Source organism: Syngnathus scovelli, chromosome 13, assembly GCF_024217435.2.
Source record: "Syngnathus scovelli strain Florida chromosome 13, RoL_Ssco_1.2, whole genome shotgun sequence".
Taxonomy (NCBI): domain Eukaryota; kingdom Metazoa; phylum Chordata; class Actinopteri; order Syngnathiformes; family Syngnathidae; genus Syngnathus; species Syngnathus scovelli.
The window spans coordinates 12,745,047-12,761,864 of record NC_090859.1 but is presented as its reverse complement, the minus strand read 5'-3'; the positions used below and the strand labels follow the sequence as shown (position 1 = coordinate 12,761,864).

The 16,818-nt window shown below is 41.2% G+C and overlaps 2 protein-coding genes across 3 annotated transcripts; both read right to left on the bottom strand.

Annotated features, from left to right (window-relative positions):
* Positions 1-3: 3 nt before the first annotated feature.
* ier3ip1 (immediate early response 3 interacting protein 1) lies at positions 4-1,638 on the bottom strand. Its single transcript, XM_049737870.2, has 3 exons — positions 1,484-1,638; positions 1,051-1,152; positions 4-970 (listed from the first exon to the last, which is right to left on the bottom strand). Exons 1-3 carry the CDS (start codon positions 1,572-1,574, stop codon positions 915-917), a joined length of 249 nt encoding a protein of 82 aa, XP_049593827.1. The 5' UTR covers positions 1,575-1,638; the 3' UTR covers positions 4-914.
* A 125-nt stretch (positions 1,639-1,763) lies between these two features.
* On the bottom strand, positions 1,764-16,323 carry skor2 (SKI family transcriptional corepressor 2). 2 transcript variants are annotated; one of them, XM_049737836.2, is made up of 8 exons: positions 16,228-16,323; positions 6,187-8,139; positions 5,725-5,782; positions 5,324-5,407; positions 3,419-3,484; positions 3,228-3,326; positions 3,078-3,145; positions 1,764-2,657 (listed from the first exon to the last, which is right to left on the bottom strand). In XM_049737836.2, exons 1-8 carry the CDS (start codon positions 16,303-16,305, stop codon positions 2,601-2,603), a joined length of 2,463 nt encoding a protein of 820 aa, XP_049593793.2. In that variant the 5' UTR covers positions 16,306-16,323; the 3' UTR covers positions 1,764-2,600. The 2 variants fall into 2 exon arrangements, with proteins under 2 accessions (XP_049593793.2, XP_049593794.1); XM_049737837.1 differs by lacking the exon at positions 16,228-16,323 and adding an exon at positions 9,204-9,408.
* Between the last annotated feature and the right edge of the window lie 495 nt (positions 16,324-16,818).

Here is a 16,818-nt window from a genome sequence, read left to right as displayed (position 1 = left end):
TAAAAAAAAAAAAAATCAGAACTCAATACCACATTCTGCGCCGTGAAGCTCAAAAACACTGTGATCACTTTACACATATTATTGTAAAACCAAAGCTCACAGCAGCCTAATCACAGATTAAACTGACTTTTGCTGTTAATATCCCTCTGATAAACATATGCTTTCAATTCTAGTAGAGCCGCATTGACCTACCCTCATATTTTTAGGATCAAAAGTTGTTAATAATAATATTTGTCAGGATCAACAGGGCAGGAAATTGTGATAATTCACAGCATATGGGGATTATTAAAAAAAAAAAAAAAAGTGGAGCAGCAGGGAGTGGATGAGCAGAGCGAGAGAAATGTGTCAATAGTTAAAGACAGGAAAGATGAAGAGAAAGTATTTTTTGGATTGGATTATGACAGTTAGGCTGTAAATTTATTTAGAAAAGAAACTTTACAATTGAGATGATGGCATTACTAATAAATACATTGTTTTTCCACACATTTGGCACAATTCTTTTAAAAGTTGCAATATGACTTGCAGTAACAAGTGTCTCCATGGTAACAGTGTAAACCTAATTCAGATTTACAAATAGCGGAATATGCAGTCCTCAATTAAATGTTATGTTTTGGGAATGTGGGAGGAATCTATATTAAAAAAAAAATACACAAGCACAGGGAAAACATGCAAACTCCACACAAATTGTGCAGCAGATTGTAAATTACTCACCACATAATGTTGGACATATAAACATTAAATTACTATTTTAAAAAAAATTGTGCAACTGAAGGAGTGTGCTAGGTTTTTTTTTTTTTTCTTAGAAAGTATTAAACAACATTGCTTCCACTTAAATGCCAACTGTGTGTGTCAGTTGTGTGAAAGCAAGAGCGAGATTGTTCCTTGGTCCTGCAGCTTGAGTTTGCGACCGGTCGTCACCCAAAAAGCAACAGCAGGACGATGGAGGCTGAATTCACAATTATAAGAGGCACTAAAAACAAAAAACAAAGATGGAAACACATTTAAGAGTTAGGTACAAAAGAGCATGAGTCAGGGACAAAAGGAACTCACCTCTCATGATCATTCGGACTGAGCGGATGAGATTGAGGATTTGGGCTCTTACTCCTGGGTCATCTCCAAAACCAGAGACCCCATGGTCGACACCTGATCCAACTAAAGACAGAAGAAAACACTTGAATAATACTACTGAAACGCACAATGGCCAAAACAATGGAGAGCTGCACAAGGGAGAAAAAAAAATCTGTGATTAATCAAAGATAATAACCTTCATTAATGGCAAAGTATATAATTACCAATGCATTCTATGAAATGTTAGAAGGTCAGTGCAGACAGAAAGACTCATTACTGTTTTACATCTCTGTCAACAACCATAACAAACTGGCCTCACTAGCAGTCAACAAAAATCAAACATTATTAATGCACTTAGTGTTTTTAAAGCATTTTGTGGTTACGTATATTTAAAGGATGACTAATAAAGACTTACTTTTGCTGAGAAACCTTTCTTCGTGCAACACGGCGACAGCATTTGTGCACAGAATAGCTGTCTGGATGAGTGCATAGAGAGTAAACGCCATGCTGGCAAATTCTCGTACGGAGACGAGGGCCGTAAATGAGCGGAAAATGTCGTGCAAAAGAGGAGCGTCGTAAATCACATAAAGTTGCCGTAATCATTGTGACGTAAGAGACGCTCGAAAACAAATGCTTTTTTTCTGGCAATGAATATTAATAAAACGTTCAAATAATTTGTGTACAATTAGGAAACATTTACGGTGTTATTTATAGTCTTTTAATTTACGCATACAATAAATTGCAGAGAACAGGAACATAGGTTATTTAAATACATCTGCAGTTTAGAACATCTTTCTTAAATGACAACTTTATCCATTCATTTGGTTCAATGTATAAACAAGATGTATGAGTTTTCATTTTACACACTGCGAGACACAAATGACAGCATTATCATTTTTTTTCTCTTTGTAATAAATAATCATATTTTAAGGTCAGGGTCTGCGGCCCCAATACTGAAATGAAAATAGGAAATACATTTAAACAGACTGTGAGGATGAATACTCCCACATTGGACGATATATATACAATTTTAGTCGGGATATATTACAAGTTCCATCTATACAATTCCTGTATATTCATGAAAGTGAAGCCTTTAAATGTATTTTTGTATTCGTCAATAAAAAGTACATTTTTTGGATGCTTGTCTGCAGAATACTTTGGGACAATATGACAAATGATGTTCTTTTGAGGTAACGTTTCCTGTGTGTTTAGAATGAATATGTTCACAGTAAATAATGGCTGATATGTCAGTTACTAACATTACAGCAACAAAAACAGTAACAGCAGTAACTACATCAGAATGAGGACCATCCTCGTCCAATGTGTTTATTTACAGCAGCAGTTCGGAGTCCTGAAAAAAAACAGCCTCAACCTTAATCCGATTCTTTGTACCTTTAAAAACTCTTGGAAAAAGTCAGGTAGTTGAATCTCAGCAGATTAGTCTGGAAGACCTCTTTGGGTCCTCGTTGGAGTCTTGACTGCTGATTTTTTATTAATTTGCTTCTCTTTTAGGAAATCAAAAGATAAGTCAGCTATTTATTCATATGGGAGCTGATCTTTTCTTTTCTGATGATGTTTGCATATGGAATCTGAAGGACAAAAAAAGTAGAGAAATGTTAGTAAGGAGCAAATTAAACATGTATCAATAATTGCTGAGGTGAATAAAAAACTTTTTCGTATTCAGCATTCGCAATTTGTGCGTGCAGAAAGGCGTGGCAATTTTTTTTTTGCAAGTGACAGAAAGCAAAGACAAATGGAGGCTGTCAGTCTATCAGTCAGCTGGGATGATTGATTCGCATGCTGCACAGGAGCTTCTCACCCATGAAAGACAAATATGATTGGATATACTTTTCTTTGGATGCACACATAAGCAACATTATTTATTTTATTTTATTTTATTTTATTTTATTTATTTATTTTATTTATTTTATTTATTTTATTTATTTTATTTATTTTACTGATCTTATTTATCTTATTTTATTTATTTATTTTTGCATGTATTGTCTTACCATCTGTAAATGCTGGACCATCTCTTCTCTGTAAGCAAGCTCTCTTTTCATCTGGTCTTGGAAATTATCTGAAATGATGATACCAATTCATAAAGTAACTGGTGCTACTTATTTAATAATAGCACAAAATAAATTTGACTTGGAACTTACGGAAGACAGGAAACGGGGAGGTGCCCTTCAAAGCGTGAAACTCTTGCTCCAGTCTCCTTCTGAAGTCTATCTGCTCCAGTAGAACTTTCTGGAGCTCCTCTGTCGGGGATAAAAAATAAATAAACTTAATGACAATGTTGCAAAACAGCTTGCATACATTATAGTGTGTGAATCAAAATATCTTTGCGTACCTTTCTCCATATTCTCCACATCCTTCTTGAGCTGCACAGGAGATGTGGCTTCTTGACTTTGGTCACCTGAGAAAACAAAAGAAGGTTTTCAATTGATATGAAAAAATATCTTATGATCAATCACAGCAGAGCTGATCCATTTCCAACTTGAGTGAAGGAACTGTAATTCACCATTTAACCGCTAGACGTCAGTGTCCCATTACACATTACACTATTTGTCAAGTTTTTTACATTTCAATTGATCAGTTCTACATTTCTAGGAAATCACAATGTCCTATCACCGATGATGTTTTTTTGTTATAATAGCTTTAGTAAAAAAAAATTAGTAGTAGCTTTGTACAAGCAGAATTTGGGCTCCACATTGTGTATCAGATCTTGTTAGATTGGGCCTTCCTCCCATATTCCAAAAAAACAATTCTTAGTTTCATTGAAGACTATAAATTGTGTCAGCAGTGGCAGCGCTAGAGTGGGGGGCTACAGGGGCACGGGTCTCCCTGTGGAATTTGACCCCCTTTCAGGTATTTTCAGGTATTCAGGAGTATTTTCCGATTCCTAAATATGCAAGAATCTTTGCCAGCATTTTCTGAAGGATTTTGTAAATATTTCGTTTATGCTTTATGGACTCCCTAAGATATCCTCGACCCCTCCCATAGCAATGTGACCAGTTTGAAAACAGCAGGCGATGCACGAGATGATGAAGCAATCGCCGACACTCGACGCGTACGGTTTTCCTCCAGTCGTTTCATATCCCCCTCAGCCCTCCTATGCTCTTTCCTCTCATTCAGATCCGAGAGTTCCCCCTCTCGCCTCTTCTTTTCCTCTCCTCTCTCTGTCTCATTTGACAAGCAAATTTGCAGACACTGCCCGAGGATAACAACCTCGTTTGACAGTCAATTAACCGTGAATAGTCAAAGCCAAAGCGGTTTGCATTACATAAATGGAAAATTAGATTATTTTTTTTTTACCTCCCTAGAAACAGAGGGAGAGTTTAAAGACAGTGGAGGCGGTGAAAGAAGGGGAGGGGGGGGGGTGTTGCATTCTCAAAGGAGTCAGGCCTTCTAATCACGTAGAGCTTCCCAACGCCCAGGGAGACGTTTGGCAATCAGAGGGAAGGTGGTCTCATTTAATTTGTTTCGTGTAATTTTTCGAAATACATTACGCATTATGTGCGGAGATCATTACGATGCGTGCACGCGGGTGTGTCCGGGTAGCGGGAGTGTGCGTTTGTGTTAGCGGGGGTAGATATAAATGTTGGCACAGATGTCATAAAGCACTTTTAATGTCTTCCTGACAGATATAAAAAGGCAATAAGCTGTGATCTTTTTCAAACAGCAAAGGTTTTTTAGCGATGAGGATGGGGAAGGGGGGGGGGGGGGGGGGGAAAAAGGCAATTATGTCTGCGGCGATATTGGTCTAGGATGGAGGCTGCCAGAGCCGCTGCTTATTTCTGAGCTGATGTTTTCTTGTTGAACTATAACGGCTCCCCGAGGAGCGAGAGCCTCGGCGACAATCGGGCTAAGCATCTTTTTAGGCGATCTCTTTCTTGCCTGTGTGTATTTAGACACCTCATTGGGTACACTTGCTCCATCTAATAAGATCCGATACCAGGGATGGATTTTCCAGTTTTTGCAAGACGGTTATATTGGACCACAGAGCTATTTGCAAAATGTTGATGACCACCTGTGGTTGAATCCTTATAATTAAATAAAATTAAAAAAATGAACTATTGGTATGGACTTTTGCTAAATTAGAAAAAAAATACTCAATTTACTTACAGACTGAGTGTGAAATCTGGTTCTAGTTCATTGAATGCAAAATTTTGTTGTTTGTCCTGAATTTTTGAGTTCACCCAACTTTTTTTGGGCAAATCTGATTTATTTTAATTCCAAAAGAGGAATAACCTACCCGAGCTTTCCCTCCAGTAGTCTGGCGCAGGTACTGATGTTTCATTCTCGACTCCGAAGAAGCTGCTCGGCTCTTTGTTCTCATCTTGAAGACACAATGAAATACGTTTACTGAGACCGTATATGTGTGTGTGTGTTTACGACAGAGTGTGCCCCACCACAAAAAAAGCAGAGCACGTCGTCAGTGTGAAAAGATGAGAGCAGAAAATGAAACATCTCAGAAATATGTGTCACATAAAACACCTCACACTCAATGAAAGAAAGCCGCCATAAAAAAAAAAATGGTGGATATAAAAAAAAAAAAAGGGGTTTTAGAAAAATTGATAGTAAATCAAAGCCGCTTTAATAACGAGCTTTTGCGCAATGGTCATGAATATAAGTGTTTCAAATGTGTGTACTAACCTGACATGGAGTCTTTGGTTGCGTAGGCAGGCAGTCCTTCGTTTCGGTTTTTGTCCACCTGGAATCACAAAGATTACATTTGCAACATGTAGCAGGAAATATCAAATATGTCAACATGTTTTTCTATTTTTTATTTATTTAAAGAGTCAGCCCTGAGATTTACTTTGATATTTTTTTTCTCTCCTGTCTCTGCTACTGCTCGGCAGGTTAATCCGAGTGTCAACAGGTTAAAGATTAGAGTTGCCCTAACAGGCTGAGGAGAACAAACATGAGGTGGTCATTAAAGAGCCCACATGGCAAGGGGGGGGGGGGGTTATTAGTCAAGATCAGGGCGGGGTGACTCTTTCAATTCCAACAGGGAGAAGTCGGCCTATCAATCTGCTTATGCAGATCACATCACGGCCTGCCGCAATGCTATTTAAATAATAATTAGCTGATGTGGCCGGCGGGGGGGATATTTACGTCTTCTCTGCTGTGCGGCGGGCTGGAGTTGGAGAGCTGCAGGCTGGCGGGCGACGAAGCGGGCAAGCTGGGGGACTGTCGGATGGGGTCGGCGGAGGGAGGGGGGCTGCCGCCGTACGCTGACACGCTCCCCCTCTCCTTCCCACGTTCGTCGCCGGCGCTGTTGCTCGGGGCGGGCAGGAACGGGTTCGTGCGAGTCTGCAGGGGCCGGTTGGAGAAGCCCCCGTCGTCTTCGTCGTCGTCCTGCTTGGAGGACTCCACGTCCACTTCTCCGTCCTCCTCGCTGTCCCCCGGCTCCGCTTCTCCTTCGCCGCCGCTTTCACTGCCGTAACTGCAGCTGCTGCCGGGCGAGAGCCTCGGGTGGCGGTCCGAGCCGGCGGCGACGACCGCGCCCGACTCGTCGTCCGTCGTCCCGGCGAGGCCTCCTCCGTTGCCGTGGAGCTTAGCGATGCTCTCGGCGTCCTTGGTGACGGGGCGGAAGGCTGAGCCGTAGCTGGGCTTTCTGGTTTGGAGCGTGGGGTTGTCCAAGAGTTTGAGCCAGCTCTCTGAAGTCACGGGCCGGAGGTCAGGGGTCACCATGGTACAGTCGGGGTCAAAGAGGCCGGATCTGGTTGCGGCGCTCCCGTTGTTGGGGGTCACGTTTGTACCGTTAGCGGCTTCGGAGGAGTCGGACAGATCCAGGAAGGCCTGCCGGAGGGAGGGATTGTCAGCCAATGAGGAGAGGCTAGGCTGAGGCTGCAAGTACGTGGGTACCGGGATCCCCCCCGCCGCTCTCGGGGGCCAAAACATGCAAAAGGGAGGATAAAAAGCGTCCTTGCGTCCGGGCCATAAAAGACCCGACAGTCCCGCGCTTTTGTGGCCGGCCGAAAGGTCGCCGTCGTCTTTTTTCTGCTGGCATAGGCCAAACGCCGGGAAGGGGTAAGGCGACGGGAAAATGGACGCAGGGGGGAACTTTTGCAACACGCCGAAGCCTTTGCTCGGGACGGGGATGACTGGGTAGCTGCGCGGTGTCTTCCGAGGTGACAGAGCACCTCCTTCTAGGTCCTCGTCGTCATCAAAGTGCGCTCTTTTGTGAGCACCCGGATCGCCGCCCATCATGTGGGGCACCACCGAGCCGACGTTCTTCATGGAGGCCATGGAATGGCAGTGGCTCCCCGAGGGCAAGGCCCTCTTCCGGCTCCCTCCGTTGAACATGGCCTTGACGTCCTCCCAAGCGTACACCATCTCATCCGCCGGATGCTTATCGCTAAGTTTGAGGTGCCGCCGCCAGGAGTTGAAATTAGCGGCGTCGGGCTGCGTGTACTTGGCGTCCGGCGTGCGATGGGAATGAAAGATGAACTTATTGGGGGAGAAGTACATATTGCAGAAGGAGCACTTGATGCATTTAGCCCGCGAGCTGTTGTAGCGGGCGGGGATGAAGTTACCACGGCAACCCCAGGCGCACTCGTGCGTCACGTCGAAGGCAAAGTTATCGGGCAGTTTGGGAGGCATGTTCTCCCCCAGGAAGGACTTGCAGAGACGCTCGGCCTCACGTTTGGTGATCATGCCGCAGCGGCGTGACGAGATGGGCATGGCGCCGGCGCGCCGAAGGATTTCCAACTGAACGGGGGTGCACTGGACGCAAGTGATGCCCAGCGCCACGCGGCGGTTATGGATCTCGTTGTAACTGTAGTTCTTCAGCAGCGTGTTGGAAATCTGCGCCAGGCAAAGTCGCTCGTTGTTATCGATGACCAGCGACACGATGGGAACGCCGTAGAGGATGACCTGGCCCACCTGGTTGGGCTTGAGGGGCGAGGAGGAGGAGGACAAGGGTGAGGATAAGGAAGATGAGGAGTGGTGATGGTTGGGCCGGGGAGGAGTCAGAGCTTCCTGCGGGTACGGGCCTGGTGGGCTGCTCATGATGATGTCATTGGGGTTGGAAAGATGAGACTTGTCCATACTTGCACGACAAACCTGCATGAGAGAAAAAAAATGATGATTTGATGGAGCTAAAGTAAAAACACCCTTTTATGCCAGGACACAAAATTAAGATGTGGAAAAAGTTATTAAATATATCTTGGCATGATGTTTGGAATTATTTCCATGCCTGGAATTTTGCATTCAGCATTCTCTTTTGAGTTATGATTAGAAAAAAAAAATGTTGTCTGAAGAAAGCAAGTGAAATTAATATTAAAATATGATTAGTGCATTTGAAAATTTATTTTGAAATTATACAAAAGGGCCAGTCCATGTTACATCAGGTGAGAACATACAAATACAGCCCAGCCAAACTTGTACTCCATTTATACAATTATTTATGATTGCATTTAATTAATATTTGAGAAATTGTTTCATTATTTTACAAAAACTCCTCTATGGAAAGGTTTAGTAATTTTTAGAGTATTTGGAGAATGATTAACACACACCTCAAAATAAAAATGTTGCAAAAAGCATTTCATGTTTAAAAAAAACTATACAACTTGAATAACTCGGCCAGTTACGTTTTTTAATAAATAAATACATTTCAGACTTCAAGATCTTAAAGTTGTAAATGGAATGACAAGGCACCATTTTTTATTATTGCTACACAATAGCAGTATAATATTTGTGCATCTAATTTAACTTATTTAAAAATCTATATTTAAAACCTTGTAGTGACAAAACGCAGCGAATACATCGTCCCGTAAATGAGTTATTTCAATAGCAAAATGATTGCTGATTTATTATTATTTAATAATTCCCGCATGATTATCAGGGATAAAAAGGTTGAAAATAAGCAATAACGATTGAGCTTTTTGAAAGAAAAAAATGGAACCCCTTTTGAAGATCTCATTTTAAATGAGGTTGAAAACTTTTACTGCGCATTTACGCAATTTTGAGCCATCAACGGCAATTCACAATCCATACAAATTCTTCCCTACACAATTACGCAACGACATAAATTCAAATTTGAAGTGCAACATTTTGTATGGTGATCATTTCAAACCAAATGGAAAGGGTACATTTTCAAATATGTACAATTTAATTCGAGTGCTTACCTCTAACAGCCGAGAGTCCTCCAAATTGTTAGTTTAAAAAAATCCTTCTAAGTTGAAAAATCACTTTTATCCTACATAGAATGAAAAGCTCATTTTTTAAACTATCCAATATACAACCGCAATTAATTAACAGCGGTGTTGTTAGTTATTTTCTTCCTTTTTAAAAAAAAAATTGGGTCTAACTACATTGAAACAGATCGTCAGATGTGACTAAACCGCGGACGCACGCTCTGCTTTTATTCGCCTTTCAGAGGTGCCACGCGCCGACTTAATCCGTCTCTCTCTCTCTCTCTCTCTTGCCCTCCCTCCTTCTCTCTCTCTCTCTCTCTCTCCCTCTCTTTATTTTAACCTCACTCTCTCTTGCTCTCTCTCCTGTTTGATTGGCGTGTGGCTCGAGCTCAACCCACCACCACGACCACCACCAGCCAGGACGCACGCACGGCAGTTTATCCCTGCGCGTTCGGCCCATTAGATGACTTGGAATAAATGAAAATAAAGATTTTTTTTTTTTAAATTTCGAATTGTGTCATAAAATATGTAGGCCGTCACTTTGTTCCAACACTCTTCTTTTTAAACACTTGAAGGGTAATTTTAGTGGGCGCTAATTGGGGCTGCGTTCCATTTAGTTTGAACAGGTTGGGGCTGTTGATCAAACACAAAAGTTTTTTTTTAATTTATTCATACAGAAGTCGCAGGATAATTCAATGGGAAAAAAATACCTGCAATGCAATTCTGAAATTAATTTTATATTTCTTTTGTTTGAGTTTTTATTGTTTTGTGCTTTCCCGTTGTAATTAAAATGGACTAATACAATAGTGAAGTGGGTGTTCCAAAGTTAAGGTTTCAAATGTCTGCTCTGAAATGCATGGCCTTCCCGAGTGATGCTCAATTACTCCATCCACCAAAAATATGCAGACAAATTACAGATGGGAACGCGCAGACCTAAATATAAAGCCATGTAACCCAGATTGAAGAATGTCGTCACCATCTTCAAATGTCTTTGCGTGAGAGAGATATGATTCACAATTATTAACACCGTTTTGAAAAGTAAAAAGTTGTTAGATTGTAAAAGTCAGGCATGGCAAATATTTTGTGTCGGTAATCAGTTGTGAAAGGGCAAATTGAGATGAGCTGGCGGCCTCATTTTGGGGTGGAGGGATGGGTGTGGTGGGGGGGGCTGTTCTTGAATGAGCGCGTGCATGGGATGTGCACGGCGTGCACGCGCACGGAGCGCGCACCAACACACGAGCCCCATCTGCTCCTTTTCAAACCAATTTACCTCGTCACAGCGCGTGCTTTTGTTTTGGGACACACACGCAAGGGGGCGGGGCCGCGCGTGGCAGGCGCACTTGCGAAAACTGACGTCACAATGGAGTTTTATAACAATAAATATTTTTATTTACTTAAAAATTTGAATTTCCCTGTAGTAACAATAAAGTTTTTGTTGTGTTTATCTCTTTAAAGCATTATTGCATGTAAATAACGCAAGGTGGGGTATTAAAATTGTATTCAAAAGTTTATAAACAGCCATTACGCCCTTTGGACTACATTTCACAATGCTGGTCGCCCCACTGAGAAATTCATCATGCGTTAAAAAAAAAAAAAAAAATGGAACCGCTCGTGTGATTTTGCAGGGTCAAACCAGTGAAGCGCACGCACGCACCGAAGAGCGATGGAGACATAATAAATTAAGAGGTACAACACTAAGTGAGCTTGAGACATTTAACATCAGAGCTGTCAATAAACGCAACACGCCCCAGGTGAGTGATTACCATACTAAAATGTACCCCAACAGCCCTTTCTCTCAACATCAAGCCTTTTCTATTAGTTCATAATAAAATGAGAGAATTTATCTCATTTGTTATTTATGTTCTATCCCGAATGGAGGTAAAATAGTCAAGGCGTGCATATATTATTAGAGGCAAGAATAAAGCTTTCCATTCATTTAGTGGCGATTAAAAAGCAGATGTAGGCTACAATATGGTCGCTCCAAATGTAATCCTTACTTAATGCTGCGCTGTCTTTTACTGCAACGTTCCGCAAAGACTTAGCGCGCCATTACAATTAACACACATCTTAAGCAAATTGGAAGAAAAAAAAATCATAATGGAGATTATGATTCTTTTTTTTTTATTACAGAAAGTGAGGCTTTTGAAGAGGATTGCCACCGTGCATGGAGCTAGGTCACCCTCCTCCTGCACGACTGGATATCAAAATATAGCAGTTTGTTTGTGAGGCTCCTATTTGATGATACTCAGAAAGATAGGCAGCCTTGTGGAGGAGATGCGCATGTGTGCTGCCTCGGGCACGGGTAGCAATTAGCACAACAGAAGATTACCATGCATTGCACAGACAAGCACTTTAGGTATAGGGGATTATGCAAATGCGCATAATAATAATAATAATAATAATAATAATAATAATCATCATCATAATAATCACAATAATAATGAGTTTTTCATGACGTCACCGATACCAAGTACCGATACCAAAACTTTTGATACCTAGAATTTCCGCAAAAAAACAATAAAATGGGCATACTATGAATACAAATCAAATTTATATCCTCATTAATCTTCTGCACACTTGCCAATTAAGCACTATTTATTTAAATTTTTGGGGCATTCCATTCGTGGATCACTCCAGATGTCAGCTAAAGTGAAAGTGCAAGGCAGATAGAGCATTCAGCCATGGCGGGTGATGGTTACTCACTCAATAATCCAGAGTTCCTAATTAAAGGCTTCCTCTGCTTTTAATGACCCCTGGACACAAGCAGACCGGAGCAAGTTATTCTAAGTGGAATGAGTGATGAGACGTTGAACAGTGAACACTGCATCTTGAAGCCAATTAGCTTCAGCGCAGACAGACTGCTGGGCGCTACAGAGCATTTGAAAAGGTAAGCAGGGAGGCTACAAGGTCAGGGGGGGGGGGGGGGGGCAGCTTGACCCAAGCATCCAAATCCAGTGTCTCCAGAAATAAAAACTAGGACTCTAATGGATTAATTTTTTTTTGGGACATCTGTCATTTTTTAGATTTTTTTTCATCCATTTTTGCGAATATTATTCCATGTAAAACACCTCTAAATGTGTTTTTTTGTAGAAGTGGACTATTTCAGGGCATACTGTATAAGACTATTACCTTTTTGTCCAAGAGAATGATTGTGTTCTCCACAGGGTGTCAAAGTGACATCCTTACTACGGGGAGAAGATAACTAACTGGATGATCTCACAGTAGCACAGCTTAATTTTCTTTACTGGGGAATATTTGAAGGTAATGTAACTTAAATAGGCCATTGTGGAGCAAACGGCGCCATTTTATGTGGGGCATAAAATCAAGGCAACTCGCGAGATTGGCACTTAGACCTGAAAAAGACGTTGGAATGAAATACCGCAAATGTGGTCCCATAAGGCTTTTACTGTATTTTCTTATTGAGAGCGCCTAAGCTTTGTTTTCTGACGGGAATTTCATCCTTAATAACTTGGTATTCATATCTGTAATATCTTCAACGATATGAGAACATTTGGAAAGAAGCCCGACCCGCTTGGATAGCACGCTTATTGTCGCAAAGGTAACCCCGAGGTTGACCCCCGTCAATTTTGAGAAGCTAGTCCGCCTCCGATTTGAGAAGCTTTGTGAAATGATACACCTCGACTTATATACGAGTGCGTTTACTCGCCCATGTTTCGTCCCTGTCCGTCCATCGAGTAAACAAGAGCTATGTTAATGTGAACGTTAAGGGGGTCTATTAGCGTGGCAGACAGGAAACGGAACAACCGAAAGCTTTCTCTATCCGTTTATTATTAATGAGGCCTGGAGGTTAATTTACTGCTTAATCACCAGGCGGCATGGCGAGTGATGGGAGGGACGAATAAAAGCTGAAAGCGGGAAGACGTCCGCCAGAATGAAATTGAGGGGGAGAGTCGGTATTGACCAACACAAAGATGATTCCAATCACTGTGTGGATGTAATTGCTGTTAGTTAGAATGTGAGATCAGCTGACTGGCTTCAGAGAAGTCCTGCCAGAGCATTTAGATGTGCTTAAAAATGCTTCATTTGAAATTTATGTTTGGATTGTGTCCTTACAACACACTTACGAAATTCCTACCTATCGTACGATGGAATCACCACAAATGTGATATATTACGCGGTGGTAGCAAGGTATTGTTGCGTAGTGTTAGCAATTCACGATAGCTAACGTTTTTAGCTAGTAAAATGTCGCTAAACTGTGACTGTGTTTTGAAATATTACATCATTCAAAACATGTAATTAAATACTGAATTTTTGTCACGAGCATGAGTGATAACGGTTGACGAAAAAACTTCCGAAATCACGCAGATGCCATTCAAAACAATACAGCCAATGAGAAGCGTTCCTAATAAATCCCGCCCACCACTTAAATTTGTGCCAAAACTTGAAATCAAAACCCGGGAAGGATAAATGAGAGCAAAAATTTACTCAAGAAAGAACAAGAATGATCTGTTAATAGAATATTTTCATTTTTACTGATTTCTCTTCACATCTCAGTGTCACAACAGTGTGACAAACCCCGCAAACACACACGCTTTAATTGTGTAATCCCGTGTGTAATCCCATCAAACATACTGTATAGCCGCACTCGACTCGCCCAGATTATAGACTATGAGCAGTTAATCTTCATTTATTGTTTGTTTTGCCTTGTAAAAGTGACAAACACATTCCAGATAAGCTGATAAGAAAATATAGTCAATATTGGGGAAGAAAAGAAAAATCCTTAGGATATATTTAGATTATTCTTTACAATAAATCAATCAATTAAAATCCAAATATGAAAACCAAAATAAATATGACCTCACACAACAAGACACAGTTCCAGGAAGCGCAACTTCATACATTTCAATGACGATCAAGCCGCGCTTTCATTTTTCAATTATTTGATTTCTAATTATTTGATATTCAAGTCGAATGCTTCATGCAGTTTGCTTTAGGGCTCCGGATTGAAAAAAAAAAAAGAAATAAATAAAAGCAAAAGAAATGGCCATCAGGCAAAACAGTGAACAACAGAATTAAACGCTAATAATTATTGCTTCTGAAAAATAATTATTGCTCAACCAAATCGCCGCTCTGGTGTTTTGGATTTAAATAAGAATTTATATTAGCTGCGTTCGTGCGGGAGGGTGTGTGGCTCACACACACAAATCTCTTACCGAGTACACTTTAGAATTTTTTTTCCAATGCGGTACACACGTGTATATTATTGCCGACGTGCCACAGGCTCATATCAAGAGCGCTCATCAAAACACATCTCATCATGGCGATCATTGTTATGATGATGATGATGATTCTCGCTGATCTCTCACTGATCCATTCACTCCTGAACACCCCTTAGGTAGCAGTGGAAGTGAAGGATTAAAAGGCCCCGGCTGAAAGAGGCGTATTTGGGGGGGGGGGGGTGACACTGATCTGACGAAGCTACTAATGTGAGCCCTTGTTTTTGAAATAGTGACATCAAAACAAGCCACATTAAGTCCGAACACAAACAAGATGTTTTTCTTCACTTTTGTTTGATCTGGATTATTATCCTTTTAACACTGATATTATCTTAGTTTTAAATGCCAGATGGTATGTTTGGACAACAGAGGGCGGGGGGGGGAAACAGATTTCACATCTGCATGTTCATTAGTATGCGGTGAAGTTCAAGGAATTTGATTACATACATTATCTGGATTATTTTTGAAATATTTATTTGGATTCATATTTTTTTTTTTGTCATGCTCCCACTTGACGAAATAATATTGAGTGGGTTCAGCATATTTTTTTTCCTTCTACATTAATTCATTGTTTGGTCCTGACCAGTGTGGATTCAAGTTCAGGTGGCCACTTGCTTAAAAATAAATAAATAATAATTTAATTAAAAAAAAAACAAAAAAAAAACTGTGGGTTTCTATGTCCATTTCCTTAACAGCTTTCACTAAAACATAGATTTACAAAAATCATATCTAGGATCATAAATATGTTTGTGTCTATTTTATCAAATCCCTGCAGGATTACTACCACCAGGCGCCGGGCCTGCTAAGTAAGAATCACAGAGTGTCAAATGGACAGATGGGCCTATTTGGGATTCTTTTAAGTGTTCCACTTGCTCTTCTATCAGCAGTACATACAGGCAAGAGTGCATTTGAGGTCATGCGCGATTTCAAAAGTTATTTTTATCGGGGCAAGTTTAACGATGATCCTGAGCATGTCTGATCTTTTAATGAACGTTACATTTTAGAGCTCTCGCGTCCTCTCTCTGATCCCAAACTGCTGGTTAAGTTGGATTTGGGATGCTGTCTGACCATCCATCCATCCAACCATCCATCCAACCATCCATCCAACCATCCATCCAATCATCCATCCAATCATCCGTCCATCCATCCATCCATCCATCCATCCATCCATCCATCCATCCATCCATCCATCCATCCATCCATCCATCCATCCATCCATCCATCCATCCATCCATCCATCCATCCTAGGTCAACTGAGCACCACTTAGCAGCTGCACGGAGTGATTTAAAGATGGCCACATATTTACCGAGGCTAATCTCTCCACTAAGACTTCCTGGTATTTAATGTCTGGGTTTAACCTATAGTTTGACATCTGTATACAACATGGATGATAATCCAGTGATACAACACATGTAACTTTTCATCCGAACAGTTGAAGAATCAGGAGAAGGTGGAGCTCTACAAAAATAGGTCTATGATCCAATAAAGATCTCACAGAAAGAAAAGAAAAGAATGTCATTATCATGCCCTTTTCATTTTTTTTCCCCTCGTATGAACTTCAGGTTTGATTTATCGCCCTTCATTGCTTCCATCTGTGTCACCGGGCGTTCCTTCCGAAACCCTTGGAGAAGCCTTCAGTGAAGTGGATTTCAGTATTTCCTCTCTCCAGGCACCCACACGCCCACCCAACCTCCTCCATCCCCCCGCCCCTCCCCTATCATGTCATCGCGTGTCCTGCGGGATCAGGGAAATGATTAAGGAAGACAATTTCAAATACCTTTCTAGTTTCTCCCCGATGACACGGCAAAGTAGGTGGGCACGGGGAAGATGGCAAAAGGTGCACCCCAAGTTGCATCCTGAAGATACAAACCAGGGCAAAATTAGGTTCTACTTTTTGGAAGTCCTATTGTAAAACAATTTTCAATAAAGGTTATGAAGTGTTCAATGTGACATACATATAAGGATCCCCAAAGTGTGACATCATGGCGGGGTGTGTGTGCGTGAGTGTATGTAAAAGAGAGATAATGAGATCTTGCTCAGCTGAGGCCCGGTCTTGATCCCCAGAAGCCCCGGACTCATTTCAGTGGCAAAAGAACTCTGAATTGAGAGAAGATGAAGAAGAACACCTCGAGCATAAACACCGGCGTTGCTTTATTCTTTGTACGTTTGAGCATGGACTGTATGTAATTGTATTTTTTTTTTGCCCTCACTTTCCCTACTCTGAGCCCTTTCAACTTGTTTTCATTTTGAGTCAAGATGGATTGTGGAAGGATTTGGGACAGGCTCAACTTGATCCTCACTCAGCTGACAAAATGTCTCTTTTTGAAAGCAAATTGTTGTATCAAGTTAAATGTGATTGGTAGATTTT